Source organism: Ochotona princeps, chromosome 14 (assembly GCF_030435755.1).
Source record: "Ochotona princeps isolate mOchPri1 chromosome 14, mOchPri1.hap1, whole genome shotgun sequence".
Taxonomy (NCBI): Eukaryota; Metazoa; Chordata; class Mammalia; order Lagomorpha; family Ochotonidae; genus Ochotona; species Ochotona princeps.
In genome coordinates, this window is record NC_080845.1 from 4,523,813 (window position 1) to 4,548,594 (window position 24,782).

The 24,782-nt window shown below is 52.4% G+C and overlaps 1 protein-coding gene across 16 annotated transcripts in view; it reads right to left on the bottom strand.

Annotated features, from left to right (window-relative positions):
* The window catches only part of ODF2 (outer dense fiber of sperm tails 2), a 33,971-nt gene continuing 9,189 nt past the window's right edge, over positions 1–24,782 (bottom strand). For 8 of the 16 annotated variants that reach the window (XM_058672361.1, XM_058672358.1, XM_058672359.1 and 5 more), the window contains 17 exons: positions 19,118–19,288; positions 18,189–18,406; positions 17,287–17,416; positions 16,607–16,738; positions 13,366–13,437; positions 12,107–12,178; positions 11,886–12,002; positions 11,325–11,510; positions 10,638–10,747; positions 9,662–9,797; positions 5,908–6,018; positions 5,681–5,785; positions 4,567–4,725; positions 3,236–3,336; positions 1,762–1,924; positions 1,220–1,345; positions 1–200 (listed from right to left, as the gene is read on the bottom strand). In XM_058672361.1, the coding sequence (XP_058528344.1) occupies positions 12–200; positions 1,220–1,345; positions 1,762–1,924; positions 3,236–3,336; positions 4,567–4,725; positions 5,681–5,785; positions 5,908–6,018; positions 9,662–9,797; positions 10,638–10,747; positions 11,325–11,510; positions 11,886–12,002; positions 12,107–12,178; positions 13,366–13,437; positions 16,607–16,738; positions 17,287–17,416; positions 18,189–18,406; positions 19,118–19,288 (2,298 nt within the window). In that variant the 3' untranslated portion in view covers positions 1–11. Of the gene's footprint in view, positions 201–1,219; positions 1,346–1,761; positions 1,925–3,235; positions 3,337–4,391; positions 4,726–5,680; positions 5,786–5,907; positions 6,019–9,661; positions 9,798–10,637; positions 10,748–11,324; positions 11,511–11,885; positions 12,003–12,106; positions 12,179–13,365; positions 13,438–16,606; positions 16,739–17,286; positions 17,417–18,188; positions 18,407–19,117; positions 19,289–24,782 lie in introns of those variants that run through there. The other 8 variants (XM_012929330.3, XM_058672360.1, XM_012929329.3 and 5 more) reach the window with 2 other exon arrangements.

Sequence of the window (24,782 nt, forward strand, 5' to 3'; positions counted from 1 at the left end):
CATCAAGCACCTCAGGCAGGAGGCGACCGGGAGCGGATGGGGGAGCTGGTCAGGAAGGTGCTGTAAGGCCCATCCCCAAACACGTTGGCGTAGGATGACTTGAGGAACTGGACATAGTTCTGCATGCTGCGGTTGGTGCCCTCCGACTGCTCCAGGCGGTCTTTCAGGTCCTGTAGCCGGCTCTGGTAGCGACGGTCTGCCTAAGAGAAGGAATAGATGGGTGAGTCCATGACAGACAAACCCAGATGCACGGGGACATTTTTAATGGCTGTCAGGGGATAGTAGAGGGGAACAGGGAGTCACTACTAGTGGGGATATCCCTGGGGGACCAGTATCATATGCCGTAAGTGGATGAAGCTGCTGCCTGCAATGGCAGTATTCCGTGTGTGTGCCAGTCCTGGCCATTCTACTTCCAGGCTGGAAACCAAATCCTTGGTCCCCTGCCATCCATGTGGGAGATCTCCTGGCTTTGGCCTGGACCAACCCCAGCAGATGAAAGATTTTTGTTTCTCACCCTCTCTGTAACTCTGCTTCTCAAATAGATAAATGAGTCTTTTAAAATATTTATATATATATATATATATATGCGTGTGTATATATATATGTGTGGGTATACACACTTTTTTTTTCGGGGGGGATAAGTGTTTAGGTTAGGTCACCAGCTCTGGTGACCCCATCCTGTCAGAATGCCTGGGTTCCACACCCACTCTAGCTTCCTGCTCATCTGGACCCTCAAAGGCAGTGGCGACAGCTCACATGTCTGAGTCCTTGCCAGCCATGTGGGAGACCTGGATTGAGTTCCCAGCTCCTTGTGGCCTTGGCCTTGGCTTTGGCTTAGTGCAAACTGGTGTGGGTTTTCTGAGAGATTGAACCAGTGGATGGGAACACTCTCTCTGCTTCTCAAATAAATAAAAGGGTTTTTAAAAATTATTTGAGACTGTGATAATTATACTACCCTGAATATACTAAAATCTACCACATTGTATCATTTAAAGGATAACAAAGTTTTGGAATGTAAATTGTATCTTATAAAGTTATTTTAGAAAAAACAAAAAAGCTAGAATATCCTTAGAATATCCTAAAGGAAGAGGGAAGTGCATAAAACTAAAACCATGTCACAGTCCTGAAAAGACAGAATGTGCTGTCCTGCCACCCCACAGGGAGCCAAGACCCCCACCTGCCCAACACTCTCCTGGCCCTTGCCCAGCAACCAACTCACGTCATCACGGCTCCTCCGCAGCTGGTTGAGTTCTGTCTTGGTTCTGCTCAACTGGGTCTCAAGGTCTAGGATTTTGCTCTGAGCTGCTCGCTCCTTCGACAGCGCCTGCTCCTTGGTTTGTTCCACCTGCACGGAGGGCACGGGGTAGGGGGCTGGCTTACCTCATCCGTGGAACACCTGCCCTTGCGGGGGGAGGGCCAGCCAGCCACTGCTGCCATCTGGCCCCACACACAGCACTTGCACAGCAGTGTGGGCGTGTGTGCTGAGTGACACCCTGGGGGCAGGAGTTAACCAGGGCACTCCTGCCACCAGCTGCGTCCACCGTTTCCCAACACTGCCTGAGTTGGTGGATCAGAGTCACAAGGCAGTGAGTCACTGAGTCATCACCCTGTCCTCTCTAACAGTGAGTCACTGATCCTTCCAACACAGCCATGAGGCCGGCACTACTACCTGTTCACTTCTCAGATGGAGATACGTGCTCAGAGAGGTTGCCCGATCTACCCGAGGTCACAGAACTCATTAGTAACAGGCTTGCGACTGACCTGTCTCCTGGCATCTTCAATAGCGCTCTCCAACTGCCTTGCCAGGGACCCACATTCCCTCGTTTTCTCTTCCAGGCGCAGCTGGGACTGGTGGATGGCCTCCTCCCTCTTGGCAATCACCTGTAGGAACTCGATATTCTGGGCACTGGTCGCCTCCAGTTTCCTAGGCAAGAGCACTCAATCAGATCCTGTACCTGCCCCCACTGCTCTTGCTCCTCCCGGCCAGGGGGCTGCCATCACATCACAAATCTCCAGGAAACCATGGAAAGAAACCAGAGAGACGTGCAGATTGGCGAGGCAGCCAAGCACCGTGCGGCATGAGCGCTGGCTGGAAGACAGTAAGAGGAAGAGCAAGCACTGCCGAGCGTGGGCTGTGCCACGTTGCACACTGTCAAGGGGTGCAGCTGCTGGCACCTCACAAAGCCGCCACCACTGCTGACCCACTTCCAGATGACACAACAAAACCTCCAAGGGGGGAAGTCCCTGGACTGAGTCAGACTCGTCACCTGTGCTGGTCACTGCCACCTCCCTCAGCAAAGGGACCTCAGTTGGCCACCTAACATCTTATGTGACCAGCCAATGGGAAAGAAATGGCCGAACCAGGGTACATGCAATCCTCCACCACTCTGGCAAGACGCCTTCCAGTTTCGGGATAGCATAAGTCTTGCTGGCACGAACTGCACTTTCTGGGTCAGTAGGGCTTAGCAGACCAGCTGGCTTGGCCTCCCTGCAGGTTGTACTGGCCATGCGGTGCTTCTGACCATTCTGAAACTAAGACTGGAATCAGAGCTCATGTGAGCTCTAGGGGGGAGCTCAGCTCTGCCAGGTACTGGCTCTGAGGCCTTGGCCAAATCACTGAACTTGTCCTGGCCCCCAAGCTCACAGACAGAAACCTTTCCGGAGAGTTTCTCTGCCAGGAAACGTGCTAATAAGCCTTTACAAGAATAACACCAGCAGTTCTTCTGCAAGAGTTACCCCTATTCTTTTCTCAAGATGAGAAAACTCAAGTTCAAAGGAAATGGTTTGCTTGAAGCCCCAGTGTAGATTTAAAGTAGCAGAGATGCCAGCCAAGGCCAGGTAAGCGGGTATACTCTTGACCTTTGACAAGCCCTAAGGAAAAGACAAGAGTCCTTCAGAAAAGTCCTGCTGGGAGGGCTGAGGGGCAATGCCCTGCACCTCTGTGTCCTGGCCATTCCATTCCCACAGGCCCGTGGTTGGCCGGCACCAAGTGTGCCTCGGCGAGGTGATCCTGCACGCTTGGTTGTGGGGTGCCGCCCAGGCCGGGACTCCACCTTGCTGCTCCTGCCCATGCTTACCACTGCAACGGGAGCAGCCTTTCCCTCTGAGGTCTGCCTAGTACCTTGCGGGGCCTTGAGTCCCTCAAACACTTCCGCGCACTGAGCACAAAGCAGCTAAGTGGCTGAAAGTTCCAGGTCCTAGGGAGAGGACAGAGATGGGACCAAGTGTCTCTAACCTCTCCAGTTCATCCACCTTCAGACTCAGCTGTTTATTTTCCTTCTGGGAGGCCTGCTGTTTCTCTCTCGCCATCTCCAGCTTGTCCCCCTGGTGTTCGATCTAAAATGACAGGAACACAGACTGGTTTATGAAGGCATTTCCCACGCCGGTCCTCCCTTTTCCCTGTAACCTGTCATCCACACCCAAGAGAGAGGCGTGCAGCCCTCAGCAGGTGTCCAGGTCTCAACACGCAACCTGGAGGAGAGAGGAGAGCAGGGACGGATTAGGCCATGCAGCTGTGTTGCCAAGACAGAAGCCAATGCCGTGCCAGGAGGATCCAGACTGGGACACTAAAGAAGCACAGCGATGCTTTCTTGGCCAGGAGAGGTCACTCAGAGGCCCAGCTGGGACACGGGGCAGGTGTTCAGAAGACGCAAGTGGAGAGGAGACCTTAAGTGGTCCATGGGACTGGCGTTGGTACCAGCAAGTTCATCTGCCCCTTAACTGCAGGAAGTGCAAGAAAGGCAACAGGATGGGCTGGCGAATGGGAGCAGTGACCCAGAGGCCTCAGACATCAGAGCCTCAAGGGTTCTGGCAATGCTCGGATCCAATGGAGGAGGTAGTCTAGAGATAAGAGTAATGAGAACATGGACATGGGAACTTGAGAGGGCTGGGAGGTTTGGATCCCCACAGGGTATTATTAGCACGGAGATGTTGGGAAATGACTTCTTCCCCTCTATGTCCTTGGGCTACTTTTTTTTTTTTTTTAATAAAATAGGAAATGAAATGAGAATGCTGGGGCAAAGAGGAGGTCCCTAAACATGTAACACTCCTTTCATTATTTCAAAGAAACAGGTCAAGAGGGGAAGGGCCTTGCCCAAGGTCACATTGCCAACAAGTGGACACCATGATGCCCATTAACCACAGATATCCGGGAAAAGCAAACGCTTGCTTCTCTTCTGTCTTTCGGGGCAGAATCTCAGGCAGGAGATCTGTTGAGAGGAAGCAGAGGCGGGTAAAGCAGGACACACAGGTGGAGAAGAGGGGCACACGTGGCGGGTTTGTGCTGGAGGACGCGGGCAGAGGTGAGCGCTCAGCAGGGACAACAGCAGGACCCGACGGCGCCACGGGAGAGTGCAGTCATATTACTACAATCACTTGGTGCAAACACAAGGTATTTGGCACACCAGACTTTTATTTCACAGCACTGATGATAGCTCACTTCTTTCAGAAAGCAGCAGCCAAGAAAAAGGAAGTGGTCCTCCCTTGTGGGGTGGGGCGTGCAGCTCATCTTGGTAAGCGGGCCCCTGCTCGGGCCAGTTCGTGAGACCCCTTCTGCCAGTCCCTTACCCGGCTGCGCAGGTCTGATATGATGGCTGTGAGGTCAATGTTCTTCCTCTCATAGCCCTGCAGCTGGTCTTGGCACTCGGCCAGCTTAGCCTCAGTGATCTTGAGGATGTCGGGCAGCTGCTGAAGGTCAGCCAGCTGGGACTGGAACTGCCGACGAGCCTGGAGGCAGGAGAAAGGCACTGTTGGGCAGGGCCCAGCCATCCTTGGGGATAGGCAGAGTCTGCTGGGGTGGGGAGGGGTGCGGCTGCTGCGATCCAGAGAGGGGAAGCCTGTCAAGTCCACAGGCCCAACACGGCCTGCCCTCCTCAGGGGACCGCTGAGCAAGAAGCCAGCCCCGCTCTTGGCCAGTCCTCGCCTCGGCATTCATTCAGTCATGCAACAAATACAGGAGTGGGGGTGGGCCAGCATCGTGCTAGGGGCTCCCTGCAACTGCTTCTTTCACTCAGTCAACAACCTGTGAAGCAGGGGCTGTGTCACCATGGACGGACACTTAGGTCCAAGAGCGTGAAATCCTCTGCTCCGGCTCAGCACTAGGATGGCCAAGAATGAAGTTTGTGACGCGCCAAATCCCCAGGAAGGCAAACACCATGCCACGGGTCGGAGGGAAAAGTAAGAGCTCTCTGCTCTTGGTCCATCCTTGTACCTAACTGGGGCACGGAGGGGAGGTGCTCGAATACTTGAGGGGGCAAGGAGCTGCCCCAGGTTATGACACAAGTTAGTGGCCGAGCCTGGACTGGACTCATGTCCGAGGTTAAGATGATCCTGTATGGGTCAGCTGATCATCTCTATAGGAATAGGCTCTTTGGGAAGGGGAGGGGCATTTAAAGGCACAGGGGCAGAACGAAAGACCTGGTCTATCCAAGTGCACTTGGATGCTCCAAGTAGCAAGGGCTTTTGTTTTCACATCTGTGCTTTTGCCAGGAAAATTTAAAAAGGAAGAAGCCAGTAGGTTAAGAAAGGGATAAAGCAGCAGCATGGCAGAAGGGAGAGAGGGCAGACACGTGCTAGAGCAGCCAGCCCGCGGACCAGAGTCAGTTCATCTTTGTCCCTCGGGTCCAGACCCTGAACGGGACATCGGAACTGGGTGCGGTCAGGGTAGGAATGAGAGCTTTACCGCCTCGATCTCTTTGTTCATCTCATCTTTCAGGATCTTGTTCTCTTTGTCGCAGCGTTCGAGCTGGGCAGCCACTTCATCAGCCTCCAACCTTGTCTTCATCACCTGTGAACCAACGTCACAGTGAGCTGCCTGCGAAGGGCCGAATCTGGGAGAAAACCACCTGCACACCGGGCCCTTCCTGGGGGAGACGGAGAGACGGGGCTGGGGACCGCCAGGAGGCCCACCTGACTCTTGTAGTTGTCAATCATCCCCTCGTAGTTCTTCACCGATGCTTTCAGCTGCTGGACCTCAATGTGTGCCTGGTTGAGCTTGTCCTCCATCGGGGCAAAGCTAGCCTGGAAGGGCGTGGGGGCTCCTGTGTAACCAACCAGCTCAGACGCCCCCTCCCCAGATCAGCTGTCCTCCAAGCAGCCAGCAAAGGAAAGCCCCCCACCCTGCCCGGCCCAGAGGCACCGGACTAGACTCCTAACTCCAGCCCAACCAAGGAGCGCCACACATCAGCGACTTCCACCTCTCAGAAAACATGCGTGTGCATTCACAAAACTGAAGGTCAAACTAAGCCACACTCATCATCAGCCAAGGCCCGGCGAGACACTGCATCCCCGCAGGCGCAGTTAGTGCATTCTTCTCAGCGCTTGCAACAGCCTCCTGATTTGTTCTTACATGCTTTTAAAATGAACAACAGGCTGTGAATGTCAGGCCAGTAAATGTCCCCGTGTAACTCAAATGCTCCCATCACTTTCAGGGGCTACACTGTATCACCACTACACAGCTGTGTCACACAAGAAATCACCTAGTAGACTTTCACGTTTCCAAATTTTCTCCTTCAGATTAGATTCACCACTACACTCCCACCAGAAAGCCTCACACCAAAAAGATTGACAATACCATGTGTTACCAAGGAAACAGAGCAGCTGTAAATTTAACCACCACTGTTGGAAGTGTAAGTTTTCCAATTACTTTACTGTTTGCTAACACCTGCCAAAACAGAACTTGGGTACACTACTTCTGATCCACCTGCCTGCTAATGGGATGGGGAACCTGCTGGATGGCCCTGGTGTGTGAGACCCTCCCCATCCATGTGGAAGACCCTGATGGAGTTCTTAGCTCAATGGATGGAATAGGTTTCTCTCTCTGCCTCTTGAATAAACAAAAAAAATATGTCTTTAACAAAAGAGGGACAAAGATACAACCCAACCGTCTACCTCAGACGGACTAACTATGTTGGTGTATTCACTAAGGGCACACTGCGTAGCACCGAGCCACTGCACACAATGGGATGACTCTCAAACACCTATTGAGTGCAAGCAGGGACAAGAGTGTATCAACTACACAAATACAGCTACCAGGATGAAAAACAGGTGCACCAATCCAAGATCATCAAGTTATGCCCACCATATGCAACACTGGAATCCTATATGGGCACTGGTTTGGATCCCACTTGCCCCACTTCTGATCCAGCATCCTGCCAATGTTCCTGGGAAAGCCGCGGAAGACAGTCCTAGGACTTTCCTTGCATCCATGAAAAGGAGTTCCAGGATCCTGGTTTTACCTGTTCCAGCCCCAGTTGTTGTGGCCATTTGGGGAGAAAACCATAAGATGGAAGATCCCTTTCCCCAACCCTTTCAATATCTTCCTCTCTCTCCTAACCTTGCCTTTCAAATAAATAAATCTTTAAAAAAATCAGGAATAGTGATCAGTAAGAGGGGCTAGCAAAGTGGCACAGCAAGCTAATTCTCTATCTGCTTGCACTGGCATCACACATGGGTACCAATTCATGTCAGTTGCTTTACTTCCCAGTCAGCTCCCTGTTAATGGCTCGGAAAAGCAGTGGAAGATGGCTCAAGTTCTTAGGCCCCTGCAGCCATGTGGGAGACCCAGAAGAAACTCCTGGCTTTTGGCTTTGAATCAGCTCAGCTCTGGCCACTGCAGCCACTTGGGAGAGTGAACCAGCAGATGAAAGACCTCTCTCTTTCTCCTTCTCTTTCTGTAAAATCTACCTTTAAAAAATAAATCTTGTACCCAGCACGGTAGACTACAGCTGAAGTCCTTGCTTGCATGCACCAGGATCCCATATGGGCACTGGCGGGTATGTCAGCTGCTCCACTTCCCATCCAGCTCCCTGCTTGTGGCCTGGGAAAGCAGTTGAGTACAGCTCCAGGGCCTTGGGACCCTGCACCTGCGTGGGAGACCTTGAAGAAGCTCCTGGCTCCTGGCTTTGGATCAGTTCAGCTCTGACCATTGAGGCCACTTGGGGAGTGAACCAGCAGATGAGGATCTTTGTCTCTGCTCTCCTTCACTCTGTAAATCTGACCTTCCAATAAAAATAAACCTATCTCTGTCTTTCTAACATACTTATGTCCTTCTCTCCATAACTTTGCCTTTCAAATAGATGTTTAAAAACAAAGTGACTGAAGAGGGACTATCACTGCTGTATAACCAGGAATCCCACACAGAGCACTGCTTTGAGTCCCGGCTGCTCTGTTTCCAATCTAGCTCCTTGCTGAAGCATCTGGGAAAGCAGAAGATGGCTCAAGTGTGTGGGCCTCCTGTGCTAAGCCTGAGTGGAGTTTCAGCTCCCAGCCTGGGCCTAGCCCAGCCCACTGGGGAGTGAACCATCAGACAGAAGGGATCACACTGTCTCGGTCTCTCCTTAGGCCTTTCAAACTGCCAAGTAATTAAATCAGCATTTAAAAAAGCCATTAAACAAGTCATTGAGATACAAAGTGTATTTACTTTTATGAAAATTGTAAATGAACTTTAACAAAAACCAAAATCAGTTAAAAAAAAAAAACAGCTAAATGTTTCTGCTGAAATCAATAAGAATATCAAACCTATTTCTGAGATGTCACCCCTAAGGTCCAGGTGCCCCTCGCCCTGTGTGCGCTGTCTGAGATGTCACCCCTAGGGTCCAGGTGCCCCTTGCCCTGTGTGCGCTGTCTTGAGATGTCACCCCTAGGGTCCAGGTGCCCCTCGCCCTGTGTGCGCTGAGATGTCACCCCTAGGGTCCAGGTGCACCTTGCCCTGTGTGCACTGAGATGTCACCCCTAGGGTCCAGGTGCCCCTCACCCTGTGTGCACTGTCTCTGTCATCTCTAGGGTCCAGGCGTCCTTCGCTCTGTGTGTGGTAAGGCTATACAGGAACCATAAGAGCCAGACCTCAACAATCCAATGCAAGTTCAAATTCCAACTCCAACACTGCCTTGGGCAAAATCTTGGTAAGAAACCTGACCTCTCTCTCTCTCTCACACCTCAGCTTCCCATATCTTATCCAATCATCAGATCACCGGGAGTGTCAGTAAGCATTACTGCAGGGCCCAGCAGTCCCCAGGAAGAATGCACAGTAACACTACAGTCAGCTGTCTCTCGTTGTGTGGGGGCTGCGTGTGCCATGAGCACTTCCCATGCATTTACCGCTCAAAGACCTTGTTTCCTCCTTTACGGAAACGGCACCAACGTGACACACACTGTCCTGGGTCCAGCACAGTAGCCTAGTGGCTAAAGTCCTTGCCTTGTATGCGCTGGGATTCTATTTGGGCACCGATTTGTATCCTGGCTACTTCACTTCCCATCCAGCTCCCTGCTTGTGGCCTGGGAAAGCAGTCGAGGACGGCCCAAAGCTTTGGGACCCTGCACCGATGTGGGAGACCAAGAGGAGGCTCCAGGCTCCTGGCTTTGGAACGGCTCCAGCCATTGCAGCCACATGGGAAGTGAATTGGTGGATAGAAGATCTTTCTTTCCTTCTCTCTGTAAATCTGGCTTTCCAATAAAAAAAAGTCTTAAAAAAAAAAAAAAAAAGAAAAGAAAAAAGATGCACTGTCCTGCCCAGGCCCTCAGCTATTCTGAGGCAGAATCAGGAACCCAGGCCTTCCTGCCCAGAGCGTGTGCCAGCATCATCGGCCCAGGCCCCCAGCCTCTGCAGACCCTCCTGCTCCTATCTGCACCCACCAGCTGCCCAGCCCCAGATCTCACTACACACCTTCAGCCTCTCGTTCTCCAGCTTGAATGCAGAATACTCGGCTGTCTGGCGGTGCAGCCTTTCCACCAAGCTGTCCCTGTCTTCCCGCATCTTCTCTTCCAGGGTTTGTTGTTGGTTGACAAGATCTGTTACCCGGCTGAAGTGAACACAGATGGGAAGGATCAACTGCACAGGTTCTCAGGAGCCTAGTCTTCGTGGGACGGGGACCAGGTTCACCCACCCAGGCCAGGCCCAGCCTCCTGGCACACTGCCTGCTTCAAGCCCTAACTTTAAACAGAGAAACAAGGGACCACCTGGCCTTGTGACACTGCTGCTGTGGTGTCCTCATGTCGTGTCCAGCCGTCTCCCTTGGGGCAGGTGGGAATGGCAGGCTAAGCCACTGCTCAAGGGTGCCCACATCCCACCCATTTCACAGCGCCATTTCATGTTCCAGCTACTGCTCTGTTCCCGATCCTGCCTTCTGCCAGAGTATTCTTGGAGACAACAGGTGAAAGCTCAGACACTTGGATCCCTGTCACCCACATGGCAGACATGGAGGTCCTGGCTCCTGGATCCAACCTGACATACCCTGGCCATTACAGCCATTTGGGGGAGTGAATCAGTGGGTGAAGACCTCTCTATATACAGGCAACTTTGCCTTTGCAATAAATATATCCTAAGAAACAAAAGCAGCTTTTGTCACTAGGAGGACAAAAGAGAAGAAAAAGGGACAACTTGCTCCCCATTCTCTGAGCACAGGGACAAAGAGGCCAGTGCACCAGGCCTCCATGAGCAGCAAAGCTGGTCCCTCCCGTACCTGCCACCAGGTAGGACCTCAGCTCCAGCCCCACATCTCAGCCCAGGCAGTCCCTGGCTGGAAGCCCCAGGATCCTGGCTCCCTTTGGAGCATGTGCCCCGCCCACCTCAGGTGGCCAGTCCCCCTCCACTTGCACACCCAAGTCCCTCAGCTGGCTCCTTAACCAACACAAACACGTACTCATTCAGAACAATGATTTCCAGCTCGAGGTCTCCCTTGTCCTTCACAACCTGGTTGTAGCGGCTCCTCCAAGACTCCAGAGTGGACAAAGCTTCAGCAACATAAAGATCCTGGGGACACAGGACAGTGGCTCGTCAGCCCTGAGCCAGCATCCAGGCTGCAGGGGTGGGGCGGGGCATGTCCTAGATCTCCCCTTCCTCTGGCACCCTGCACTTAACTGCACGTCCCCTCTCTGGAGAGCAGCAGGAGCCGCGGTAGGGCCAGCTGGGCTGATGGCCAGCACTCCCGTGCAGTCTGAACTGCCACTCCTATGCATGCATAGATGCACCTACACGATCCCACTAGTAGTCCACCTACCCACCTGTCTCTTCCCCAACCCCAGTCAGCCATCTTCCCAGTGCCTCCACACTTCCTGCTACCTCCAGTCCTCCATCTACACACTCTATCCAGTCACTGTGTCTACTCGGCCACCTCCACCAGCCCTCTAGCCTTGCACCCAGTCATTGCCTACTCAGCCATGCCCCCACCTTCAGCCTCCATCTGTGCACCCAGTCACTGTCCACTTGGCCATGGCCCTCAGCCAGCCAGCCATGCACCCAGTCACTGCCACTCAGCCAAGGCCTCCGCCCTTCATCTGTGCCTACTTGGCCACCCCAACTCCCATCCCTCTGCCCACCCCTCTGCCACCTTGTCGGCAAGTTGTACGTGCAGCTGCTCAGCATACTCCTCGCTCTTCTCGGCTCGCTCCTTCTGGGCTCGAATGGCCTTCTTCAAGGCCTCTTTGTCTCGATCTCCCTTTTGCTTCAGTTCCTTCAGCTGCTCCATGATGGCTTCCACTTCTGCCTTGTGCTGGTTCCCACTTCGTTCAAGGTTCTGAGAAGGAGGTGGGGGGAGAGTCAAGAAAATCAGGGGGAAGGGAAGGCCAGGGAGGAGAGGGAAAGGACAGAGGGAGAAGGGGAGAGGGAGAGAAACAGGTCAGGATGCTGCCTGCGAGGCTCTGGTCCCTCCTGGGCCTCTCAGCCGGCCGGGTCTGGACGTTAGGGAACAGTTCCCCAGACTCCTTCCAGGACCTCCACTCAGCAGAGCTGTAACTTCCCCCGACCCCCGGGAGCCTTGGCCATGCACCCAACCCTTCTGCCTAGTGCTTCGGCCACTACGCCAGAGCCTTGCTAAAGCCTCAGGCAGGCAGCATCCCTGCAGCCAAGGGCCAGGCCTCCCGCTCGCTCGCCCTCCCGCTCGCCCTTCCACCTTGATCTGCATGCACAGGCGACTGTTCTCAGCCTCTTTGCACCGGAGCTGTGCCTGCAGATGCCCACGCATGGACTCCATGGACTTCGAGAGCTCAGATGCTGTCTTGGCTTGGGCCTTTGGAGAGACAGACAAAGGGATAAAGTCGGGAAGTGATGGCAGCAGCTCTCTGCAGCTGCATCATGCTCCAAGGTGCAAAGGCACAGAGCTGGGGATGGTACCTTCTCACATTGGATTTCCTGGAGGAGCTCTTCCACCTCCTTGTCCTTGTCTTGCAGCATTAACAGCAGGCGCTGTAAGAGAACATACATGGTCATGGGCCGCTGGGGACAGCAAGGAGGCCCAGCCCAGGGAGAGACTTAGAAATGCCCAGCCCCAGAGGCCCACGGTCCCAAATGCACTGGCCCACACCACCAAGAGGTAGGAAGCACTCAACATTATGTGTTGAAAAATTTTGTTCTTAAACACCAAACATGAATTTTGGAATTTCGAAAAATGGTGTTAATTATAGAAAATATTAACAATCAAAAATCTCGAAAGAACCACCTAAGCCCCCTACAGCAACAGTGCAGTCATTAGCATGTTTTACTGTTCCCTAGCCTAAAAGCTCACATTTACCATATGTGATTAAATATTCTGCACCTCAGGCTCGGCAGCGTGGCCTGGTGGCTAAGGTCCTCGCCTTGATCCCATATGGCCGCTGGTTCTAATCCTGGCGGCTCCACTTCCTCTATCTCTCCTCCTCTCAGTATATCTGACTTTGTAATAAAAATAAAATCAATCTTAAAAAAAAAATATTCTGCACCTCTTCAAACAGGAATTTAATGTCACAAGTTACTGATGCACAACCACCTGGGGATGCAGGAGCTCCCCAGTCACCACTCCTCCCTCAGCTCAGCCCTGTACTCAGTGGCCCTCAGCTGGCCACACTGTTGGAACAGTGTGCAGCTACCTTCCTGGAGACTCCTCAAGGCCCCAACAGGGCTCGGAGTTAAGCAGCCTGCTAGCCAGTTCCAGCCCAACAAGACTTCCCTGCGTTTATCTGGACATAGAACCACCCCATGTCCATTTTTTGGGCCCTCGTTTTCACTCTGAGGAACTTAGAATCCAAGTAATAGGCTTTGGAATGTTATAGAAAAATCTAGAATTGGGACTGCTGAGTCATGAAGTATCCACTTTGAAGTCATGATGCAAACACTGCAACCTGGGTTTCTCAGACCCTGGGGAATCTGTAAGTCCATCATCACATCGAGCATGGACATAAACATCACAGCCCCCACACACTGTCCAGCTTCGGACCCCCAGCTTTCAAGTGATGGACCACAAGCCTAGAGAAACAGACATGCCACGAGCCTCCAGGCCACACGACAGCTCAGGGAAGTGGGAGCCAGAAACAGGCCAGAGCAGGGCTCCAGTTCTCCCACTCAGGTCTCTGTGGGCGAGCCAGCCCCTGGCAGCCAGGCAGGGGGCCCGTCGTTACCGCTTTTTCCGAGTCGGCCTCCGCCAGCCGTTTCAGGAGTGCTCCTTGTTGTTCCATCAGTCTTTCAGAATCCTTCAAGGGACGGAGAGGGAGAGAAAGCCAGGTCATTAAGCAACAGACCCCGCCATCTGCCACTGGCTGATGCTTCTCCAAATGATAGATTAGTACCAGTAAGTGACCACAGAGTCATGTCCACAGCCACCCATGCTCCCCCCGTCACCAGTTTGATGGGGCCCTTCCTGCCCCATGCACCTGCTCACTGCCACACCTAGAGAAGCTGTGTGGGCTGGGAAGGCTGAATTTGCTAACTATACAAACATTTACATACTGCAACTTGGTTTCTTTCTATTTTTTTAAAGATTTATTTTATTTTCAATACTAGGACAGATACACAGAGAAGAGGAGAGACAGAGAGGAAGATCCTCCGTCCGATGATTCACTCCCCAAGTGAGCGCAACGGCCAGCGCTATGCCAATCCAAAGCCAGGAGCCAGGTCTCCCACACAGTGCAGGGTCCCAAGTCCCCGGGCCATCCTCGACCACTTTCCCAGGCCACAAGCAGGGAGCTGGATGGGAAGAGGAGCTGCCGGGATTAGAACCAGCATCCATATGGGATCCCGGCGTGTTCAAGGCGAGGACCTTAGCTGCCAGGCCACAGTGCCAAGCCCACAACTTGGTTTCTTAAAAAAAGATTTCTAAATATGAAAGGCTGTTACAGAGAGTCACAGAGATTTCCATCAACCGATTTACTTTCCAAATGGCTGCAATGATTGTGGCTGGGCTGGTCCAAAGCTAGGGGCCAGGAGCTTCTTCCCGTGCCCATATGGGATGGTGGCCCTATCAGCGCCACAGTGCCAGACGCACAACTTGGCTTTTTTTTTTTTTTTAAGATTTATTTTTATTGCAAAGTCACATATATATAGAGGAGGAGACACAGAGTATCTTCCATCCAATGATTCACTCCCCAACTGACCACAACGGCCAGTGCTGCGCCGATCCAAAGTCAGGAGCCAGGAACCTCTTCCGGGTGTCGCACACAGGTGCAGGATCCCAAGGCTTTGGGCCATCCTCCACTGCCTTCCCAGGCCACAAGCAGGGACCTGGATGGGAAGTGGAGCCGCCGGGATTAGAACCAGCGCCCATATGGGATCCTGGCACGTTCAAGGCGAGGACTTTAGCCACTAGGCCACACCATGCTGGGCTCAAAAAATCAGTCTTTCTAGCACCAGTGTTGTGGCATAGCCTGCAATGCCAGCATCCCATATAGACACCACCTCGATTCGCAGCTGCTCCACTTATGAGCCAGCACCTGGCCAAGGCACCCAGGACAACAGTGGAGGACTGGTCCACGTGCTTGGGCCCTTGCACCCATATGGGAAACCCAGACACTGGATCCTGGCTTCGGACAGGCCCAGCCCTGATTGTTGAGGCCATTTGGAGAGTGAACCAGCAGATGGAATGTCAATGTCTCTCTCTCTCTCTCTCTCTGTAACTGTCTCTCAAGTAAAGTAAACATTTCAAAGAAGAAAAAGAAAGTTACGGAGATTTCAATGTGCCATATTGTCCAACCATTTGAGGTGCTTAGCACACTGACTACAGTTAACTGAATACCATAGCAGATAGCTGAAAGTCACTACGAGGAATTTTTTTTAGATTTTTTGTAAGGGTGGGGGAACCTGGCATGGTGCCTCAACAGACTAATCCTCTGCCTATAAATGCCGGGATCCCATATGGGGCACCACTTCTAGTCCTGGCTGCTCCACTTCTGAGCCAGCTCCCTGCCAGTACTCCAAAGAAAGTAGTAGAAGACAGCCTAAGGCCTTTGGTACCTGCACCCATGTGGGAAACCTAGAAGAAGTTCCAGGATTCTGGCTTTAGACTGGCCCAGTTCCAGCCATTGTAACCATCTGGGGAGTGAACCAGTGGATACAGGATCTCTTTTTTTTCTGTAGATCTGCCATTCAAATGAAAATGAATGAATTAAAAAAATGTATCGGTGAGAATAAAGGCGGAGATTTGGGGGAAAAATGTACTGGGGACAGCATTATGGTGCAGCAGGCAAAGCTGGAGTGCCAGTGTACACTCTAGGGATGCCATTTCAAATCCCAGATGCTCCACTTGCAATGCAGCTCCCTGCCAATATGCCTGGGTAGGTAGCAAAGATGGCCTGGATATCTGGGCCATTGCGGCCGGGCGGGGGGAACCTGAATGCAGCTTCTGTCTCCCCAGCTTCAGGCCGCTCAGCTGTGGCTGTCGTGGCCCACTGGGGAGTGAATGAGAAGATGGAACATTTCTGTCTCTCCCTCCACTCTCTATAAGTCTGCTTTTTCAACAATTAAAAAAAAGTTTAAAATTTTAAATTATTTATCTGAAATCCAGAGTTGGAGAGCAGTGCTCAGCCGGGACGCTGGCAGTGCAGGCCCCACACACTGCATCTTTCATCTCTCCCTGATTTCTAACCTCTCACTGCCCGCTGCTCTGGGAGGCTTAGGGGAAGCTTCTAGCTCCTGCGTTTGGATTGGCTCAGCTCTGGCCTTTGTGGTCATTTGGGGAGTGAACTAGCAGATGGAAGATCTTCCTTTCTGTCTCTCCTCCTCTGTATATCCACCTTTCCAATAAAAATAAATAAATCTTTTAAAAAAAATTATCTGAGAGACAAAGACCTGCATTTACAGGTTCACTCTTCAAAAGCCCACAACAGTCAGAGCTGGGAGAGAAACTCAATCTCCCATGTGGGTAGCAGCGGCCCGGTGACTTGACCCAGCACCTGCTGCCTCCCATGATACACATCAGCCAGAGACTAAAACTGGGACCAGAGTGGGTAGTCCAAGCCAGGGTAGCCCAGGCAGCACCTACATCCCTGTGCCAAATGCCCACCCCAAAAACAAAGTGATAACCACAAAATTCCTGCCTGCCAGCAACTAATTCTCCTGGCCAAGCAAACCTCAGGCCTGGTACTCACCACCCTCCCCCGTGCTCCACCACCCCTGAATGGGCCGAATCTACCTTCCCTTCCCCATCTCCTGAAGCTCCCCCTAACCGCTCCTTCCTGTGTCACTGGCCCAGCTTCAACCCCAATGGCACCTGACGACAGGACACCAAGCACTTGCAAAGGGAAGGATCTCATGCAGCCCTGGCATGCTCCGGCCAGGCACTCGCAGCACCACCTTTCTCACAGCCAGAGTGCGAGACCAAGGGGGCAGGCCCACGGAGGCTATGCGCTGGCCCAGCCAAGAGCTCACCTCTTTGCAGTGCTGTTCCCTCAGCAGGTCTCGAAGGGTGCGGTTGGTCTCTTCGAAGGTGCTCAGCTTCTGCAGGAGCAGCTCCTTCTGCCTCGTAAGGGTGTTGATGTCCGTGCAGGTCATTTGTTTTTCCTGGAAGACAAGGAAGCAGCCTTAGAAGGTCCAGGGCAGATGAGGAGAGGTAGGAGAGGAGGGGGTGCTGGTGCCAGAAAGCCCAGTCAACAAGAGCCAGGCAGCAACCAGGGCCAAGGTAACCAAGAGCAGACTTTCAGGAGGCAGACCTGTAAGGTTGGCAGGAGCTGAGCCTGCCCAGAGCAAGAGGTGAAAAACGGGGCAGTAAAGCCGAGCGTGGGTGAGCGTGGTCAAGGCAGACTCCTTGGAAGAGGCGAGGATGATGACATCTGGTGGCCAAGACGTGCAGGAATCAATCATGACTCACTGTGATCCCTGGTGACCCATCGTGAGGTCTCCTAGAGGCCCTGGCTACCACAGGTCATGTTCAAGGGTCAAGGCCTAGGATGTGAGAGAGGCAGGAGGGGTAGGGAGGGAGGGCAGGTCCTCAGCCAGCCTGGATATGTCACAAAGACATTCTGATGACTGCGTCAAGACCCCACCCTGGCAGCAGCAGTGCCCTTCCCAGGCCCAGTCCCACACTGGCACTGGTCCTGGCTGCTGCCTACCGTTTTCAGCTTGCCGATGGTGTCCTTCAGGGCCATGACTTGCTTGGCAGCGGCGGCTCCATCCATTTCCGCCTCGACCAGTTTGGACATGAGGCACTCCTTCTCCTGCTGGAGGTGTTTCTTCTGAAGCCTGGGGCCAGGAAGACAGGGCTCTGTGAGCCCTGACAGGCCCTGCCCACCTAGAGCTCCAGGGCTCGCCTCACAATGCCCTCTGGGGCTTCCCCTCTTGTCTTCCTGGGAACAATGGGGGAGGGGATGGGGATGATCCCTTGGACACCAGCACTCTTCTGGAAGGCGGAGGGCAGACGGCAGCCTCCACCCCAAGGAGAGCCCTGCTCGACACTCAGACGGCCACCACTGCTCACCTCGGTCTCATCACCAGCTTCTGAACCCTCCCACCCACTCTTCACACTGAGCCACGTCAGGTCACACCATTCTCCTGCCTTTAAAAGCCTTCCTATGGCTCCCAGCAACCCTGGAGTCCACCCCAAATGCTCAAAGTGGCTGTGAGAGCCAGGCCCCTTGACCAGCGCAGGGGCATCTCCTGCCTTCTGCTCACTGGCTCTGGCCTGCCGTCCGCCCTCAGGAGCCTGGGCCCTCCATCCCTGGGCCCTCCCACAAGCTGCTCCCACCGTCAGGCTTTCTTTCCCAACGCTCATCTCCACTGACACCTTTTCCAGAAAGAGGCCCCCACCAATCCCCATCCTCCACTCCATCCCCCAGCACTGCTAGGCTCCTCGTCGTCCCTCACAGTACAAATCGCCAGAGCAATCAGGTAACTAACACATGACCGTGCCAAACAGGCCACCAGACTTGGACACGGGCTCTGAGCCAGTGTCCTCCACAGCTCGGGGCAGCCTGGCAGAAGGACCCCGGCCGCGGGCAGGGTGGGTGCCACTTACACGGTGAAGTCCTTCTCCTCCTTGATGCGCTCGATGTTGTGCCTCAGCACGGTGTTCTCGTGCTCAGTCTCGGCCAGCTCGTGGGCCACCTCCTCCAGCTCCTCCTTGCGCTCTTCCAGGAACCTCTTGGCCATCTGGCGCTCCCCCTTCTGCATCTTGACCTGCACCAAGGCATGCGCACCAGGGCTGCTGAGGGGAAGCTCTTCTCTGCCACAGGGCTAGGCACAGTGGGACCAAAACTCAGGCTGGGAGCCATGGGCCCTGAGCCGGGCTGGTCCGAGTGTGACCTCAGGGACCCATCACAAGCTAACCCTCTCCATTTTGGGGAAGAGGAAACAGAGTGGAAAGAGCCGGAGGGACTCACTGTTTAGGAACGGATCCCAGCAGCAAAGCATGGCTCGGTGGGCACACCATGAGTGAGGTGGGGCACAAAGGCCTGCTGCCAGGTAGCCAGCCCCGGGTGCTCCAGGAAGGACCTTGGCACCCATACTACAGAGAGAGGAGTGCTCAAGACACTGTGAAATCACATTAGCAGCCAACACCCGACTTAAACATCCATTTCCTGGGTGGGGGACCTTAGACCTCGGATTTAGTTTCCAATCCTCTCTGCCTCAGCTGAGCTTCTGTATAAAATGGAACGTGTGGGCCCACTTCCCCATCAAGCCATCTCTGCATAACAGACAAACCACAAACAAGTACCAACTCCCCCAGCTTCATTTCCTGGGAGAAAAAGCCAGGCACGGGCAGCAGCAGGCAAGCTGCACACTACACAGAGGGGACCCCTGGCAGCACAGGCAGGCACCTGGGGACCTGGGCAGCCCTGCTGGGGACAGCAGAGACGTGGCCTGTGCAAAGGGTCCACCTGGCACCCAGCTGAAGCATCCATACATCTGGGGGGCACTAGGCAGCCCAGCCCCTACCCCCCTCACCTCAGACTTGAGGCAACCAACCGCATTCATTAGACTGTCAATCTTCTTATCGTAGTGGTTCATTTTACAGTGACCCGAGTCGTCATCCTCAGTGGACAGATCACTCAGCCGCATCACGGAGACCAGCTTTTCAGAAGATGGCGGGGTGATCTCCAGGCAGTGTGGTGGGTTCTGAGGTCAGGAAGGAAGAGGACAAAGGTTAGCTCCTGAGCCAAAGCTTCAGGCAGGAATTCATAGCAGCCGCAGCTGGGGCATTCCGACATGGGCATAGCAGCCCAAGGGTGGCCCCAGGAACCCCACATATACCCGAGGAAGACCCCAAAACACAGCCCAGGTTGCAAGAATCTCTAAAGTCCAAAGATGATGTGGTAACTTGGGCTACAATGTTAAGCCTTAAATAAAGTATGTAACAAAATAACAAAAACATGCACATATACACAAAGTTGGCACTGTTTGCTTTCACACATTGAGAAAAGAAATCTATCACAAATGCCTTGGGCCAGCTTGGTGGCTTAACGAGCTACTTTTCTGTCTTACAGCTACAGCATCACATACGGGTGCTGGTTCTCGCCCCAGCAGCTCCATTTCTGACACAGCTCTCTGCTTCTGGCCTAGCAGAGCAGTGGAAGATGACTCAAGTCCACGTGAGAAACCAGAAACTCCTGGCTTTGCATGGGATCAGTTCTGGCTGTTAGACACTTGGGGAGTGAGCCAGTGGATTGAGGATTTCCCCTGCCCTGCTCCTTCTCTCAGTAAAGTTAGGATTTCAAACTAAAAAAAATAAAACAAAACAAAAACAAACTTTAAAAAAAAAATGCCTTAAATTGGACCCAGTGCGAAAACCTAGCAGCTAACTCCCATATGGAATCCCAATGTGTGCCGGAATCCCATATGGATACCAGTTCTTATCCCAGCCACTCCAACCTCCCATCCAGCTCCCTGCTCCTGGCTTTTGGCTCTGGAATAGCTTAGTTCCGGCCATTAGGGCCACTTAGGTAGTAAGCCAGCAAACAGAACATCTTTCTCTCTGTAACTCCTTCTCTCTGTAAATCTTGACTTTCCAATAAGAGACAAATTTTACTTAAGTGTCCTAAATGAATATGAATGCTGGGGCTAGTGTTGGGACACAAGAGGCTAAGCCAACGTCTATAACGCTAACGTTCCATATGAGCACTGTTCCAGCCCTTGCTGCTCCACTTTTCATCCAACTCCCTGCTAATGTGCCTGGGAAAGCAGCAAAACGATGGCCCAGACTGTCACACCATAACAGACCCAGCTGGAGTTCTAGGATCTTGGCTCCAGCCTGGCCCCAGTCCCCACTACTGCAGCCACTTGGGAGTAAAATGGCTAATGGAAGATCTCTTTCTCCATATATCCTTCTAACTCTGCCTTTCAAATACATAAGCCTAAACGTGGACACGGGGGGTGATGTGCAGAGCTGCGGTGTTGTTACCTAAGTCTGAATGTGCAGTGCCAGCATCCCATGTGGGTGCCAGTTCACATCCTAGCTGTTCCACCTTCTATCTAGCTCCCTGGTAATCTGCCTGGGAAAGCAGAAGATGGCAAACTCTAGCATATTTGCACCCACATGGAAGACCAAGAAGGCTCCTGACTCCTGGCTTCCAATCGACTCAGCTCTGACCATTATGGCCATTTGGTGGGCAGTGAATCAGCAGACGGAAGATCTCTCTCTCTCTCTGTCTCTCCTCTCCGTACGTCTACCTCTCAAATAAAAACCCCCTTTTTTTTTTTACAATAAAAATGAATACATCAGAGTAGATCAATATTTTAGGGATAAATAAAATATGTAAAAATCAGTCAGATACTGTAAGACATTAAGAAACTCTGGAACCAGTGTCCTGGCAGTGCCACCTGAGTGCCACTTCAAGCCCCAGCAGCTCCGCTCTGGAACCAGCACCCTGCAAATGCCTGGGTAAGTGAAAGACTGCCACAGTCCTTGGGCCCAAGGCACCCGGTGGGAAAACCTGCATGGAATCCTGGGATCCTGGCTCTGGCCTGGCCCAGCCCTGGCCTTTTGGGACCATTAAGGAATGAACAAATAAATAGAAGACCTCTGTCTCTGTAACTCTCTTCCTTAAAGAAAAAAAAATTGTTAGGACTAATTAGCATTTTGGTTACATAGAAAAATAACAAACATTATTAGAAATACATATGATGTACAATATAATAGGCTCGGAAGCCTGGCAGGTGGCCTCATAGCTACACTCCTCGCCTCGCACGCACCAGGATGCCATATGTGTGCTGCTTCCTATCTGGGGGGCCCCACTTCCCATCCAACTCCCTGCCTATGGCCTGGGAAAGCAGTCAAGGATGGCCCAAAGCCTTGGGACCTGCACCTGCGTGGGAGACCTGGAAGAAGTTCCTGGCTCCTGGCTTCAGATCGGCTCAGCTATAGCCGTTGCGGTCACATGGGAAGTAAACTAGCAGATGGAAGATTTTTCTGTCTCTCCTTCTTTATGTAAATCTAACTTTCCAATAAAAAATAAATGTTTTTTTATTTTTTATTTTTTTTAGGTTTATTTTCTTTTTATTACAAAGTCAGATATACTGAGAGGAGGAGAGACAGAGAGAAAGTGGAGCTGCCGGGACTAGAACCAGCGGCCACATGGGATCAAGGCGAGGACCTTAGCCACCAGGCCACGCCGCCAAGCCCCAAATAAATGTTTTTTTAAAAAATGGTCTGATGGGCCCGGTGCAGTGGCCTGGCGGCTAAAGTCCTCACCTTGAACGCCCCGAGATCCCATATAGGCGCCGGTTCTAATCCCGGCAGCCCCACTTCCCATCCAGCTCCCTGCTTGTGGTCTGGGAAAGCAGTCGAGGACAGCCCAAAGCTTTGGGACCCTGCACCCGCATGGGAGACCTGGAGAAAGTTCCTGGCTCCTGGCTTTGGATCGGCTCAGCTCTAGCTGTTGCGGTCACTTAGGGAGTGAATCATCGGACAAAGACCTTCCTCTCTGTCTCTCCTCCTCTCTGTATATCTGCCTTTCCAAAAAAATACATAAATAAATCTTTGAAAAAAAAAAATGGAAGCCATCCTACATCTGTGCGGGAGTTCAGTCCCACTAAGGGCTAACTCCTCACCCTGCAACCACTGGGGTCCCATATGGACAGTCTGAGTGCCGGCTACTCCACTTTCCTTCCAGCTCCCTGCCTGTGGCCTGGGAAGACAGTCAAGGATGGCCCAAAGCCTTGGGACCCTGCACTGTGTGGTAGCCCCAGAAGAAGCCCATGGCTCCTGGCTTCAGATTGGCTCATCTCTGGCCATTGTGGCCACCTGGGGAGTGAATCAGTGGACAGGAGATCTTTCTCTCTGTATCTCCTTCTCTCTGTGTATCTTCATTTCCAATTTAAGAAATGAATAAATAAAACATAAATAATGGGCTGAAAGTCTTTTAGGGATCGTCTTGGTGGTGCAGCACATCTCACGCCACGGTGCTAGCCCCCCATATTGGCACTGATTTTTGTCTTGGCTGCTCACTTCGGCTTCAGTTCCCTTTCAATGGCCTGGGAAAGCAGCAAAGGATGGTCCAAATCCTTGGGCCTCTACACCCACGTGGGACACCTGGCAAAGGCTTCCATCTCCTGGCTTCAGATCAGCCCAGTTCCAACCACTGTGGCCATTTGGGAAGTGAACCAGCAGATGAGAGACCTTTCTGTCTCTCCTTCACTGTGAAAATCAGCCTTTCTAATCAAAGTAAGTAAATAAATAAGAAAGATACAACCTGGGGGATGAGAGTGCTGTGGTGTAGTAAGCTAAGCTGACACGTGGGACACCCACATGCCATGTCAGCATTGCGCCTGACTGAGCGGGCTCCCCTGCCCTCACAGCTCTCCCTGACGACCCCGGGAAGTGCTGGGTGATGTCAGAGAGTAGGATGGAGTGCCAGGCTCCTGGCTCTGACCTGCCCAGCATCCACCTGCTGCCTCTGAAGAGGGAACCAGTGCATAGAAATACATTTATTGGCTTTTCAAATCAATAAATAAATATTCTTTTAATTACAAAAAAAAAACTAATATAATCTAGAGGCCAAGGCTTCCTTTTCCATTTTGTTTTGGACACTGAAGAGAAGTAATGGTGACTGCTAATTTGCACCTTACTCGCTGCTCCTCAGCAGGGGGCGCCAACCTTCAGTTCCCAGAGCCCAATAGGAAGGAGAAGCTGTGCTCCCAGCCCTGGAAAGCGTCACTGCCTCTGGAGAACAGCACTTGCAGGAACAATCAAGCAAGGGCTCTGTTCTCCATCCCTGTGGGCTCCATCCCTGAGGACCAACTACAAGCATCCAGCATGAAACAAGACATAAATGTGAGGCAGGGACACAGCTAAACTTGTGATAAGAAAGTGCTCTAGGACAAAGGACGCAGCAAATACGCATCCCTGGATCACACATTAGAAATGTGCAACATGGGGCGCATGTTCACCCCCTGCCTGAGATGCGGCCATGCTATATGGGCACTGGTGCAAGTCCTGCTTGCTCCACTGCCAATCTAGCTCCCTGCTAACGTGCCTAAGAAAGTACTGGAGGGGACCCAGCGTGGTAGCTTAGTGGCTACAGTCTGGGATCCCATATGGGCACCAGTTCTAATCCCCACAGCCCCACTTCCCATCCAGGTCACTTCTAATGGCCTGGGAAAGCAGTCCAGGACGCTCCAAGTCTTTGGGTTCCTGCACGCATGTGGAAGACCCAGAAGAAAATCCTGGCTCCTAGACTCTGAGCCACTCAGCTCTGGCCATTGCAGTCACTTGGAGAGTGAACCAGAGGATGCAAGATGTTTCCCTCTGTCCTCTCTGGAAATCTGCCTTTCCAATGAAAATAAAAATAAATCTTTTTTTTTTTAAGATTTATCTATTTTTATTGCAAAGTCAGATATACAGAGGAGGAGAGACAGTGAGGAAGATCTTCCGTTCACTGATTCACTCCCCAAGTAACCACAATGGCTGGTGCTGTGCCGATCCCGAAGCCAGGAGCCAGCAGCCTCCTCCAGGTCTCTCATGTGGGTGCAGGGTTCCAAGGCTTTGGGCCATCCTTGACTGTTTTCCCAGGCCACAAGCAGGGAGCTGGATGGGAAGTGGAGCTGCTGCCGGAATTAGAACCAGCGCCCATCTGGGATCCCAGTGCGTTCAGGGTGAGGACTTCAGCCACTAGGCCACTGCACCGGGCCCAAAAAATAAAAATAAATATTAACAACAACAAAAAAAACCAGGAAGCCACCCTACATCAGTGTCAGAGTTCAGTCCCACCCCACCCAGTCCAGTTCCAGTTACCTACTAAGACACACCCTAGAAGTTGGTGGCAAGGGCTCAATGCATGCACCCCTGGTTCCTGGCTTTAACCAGGCCTTTTTGGGCTATTGATGAACATTTGAGGAGCGAATAAACAAAAGGGAAATTTCTCTCTTTCAAAAAATAAATAAATAATACATTAATGCCTCCCATATCCAGAATTAATCACTGCTAACTACTTCTGATACATTGTCCCTCCAAAAAATCTTATGCATGTGGGGACTGACGCAACAGCCTAGTGGCTAAATCCTCACCCTGCATTGGTCAGGATCCCATATGGGTGCTGGTTCCTGTTCAGGCTGTTCCATTGCCCATCCAGCTCCCTGCTTGTGGCCTGGGAAAGCAGTAGAGGATAGCCCAAAG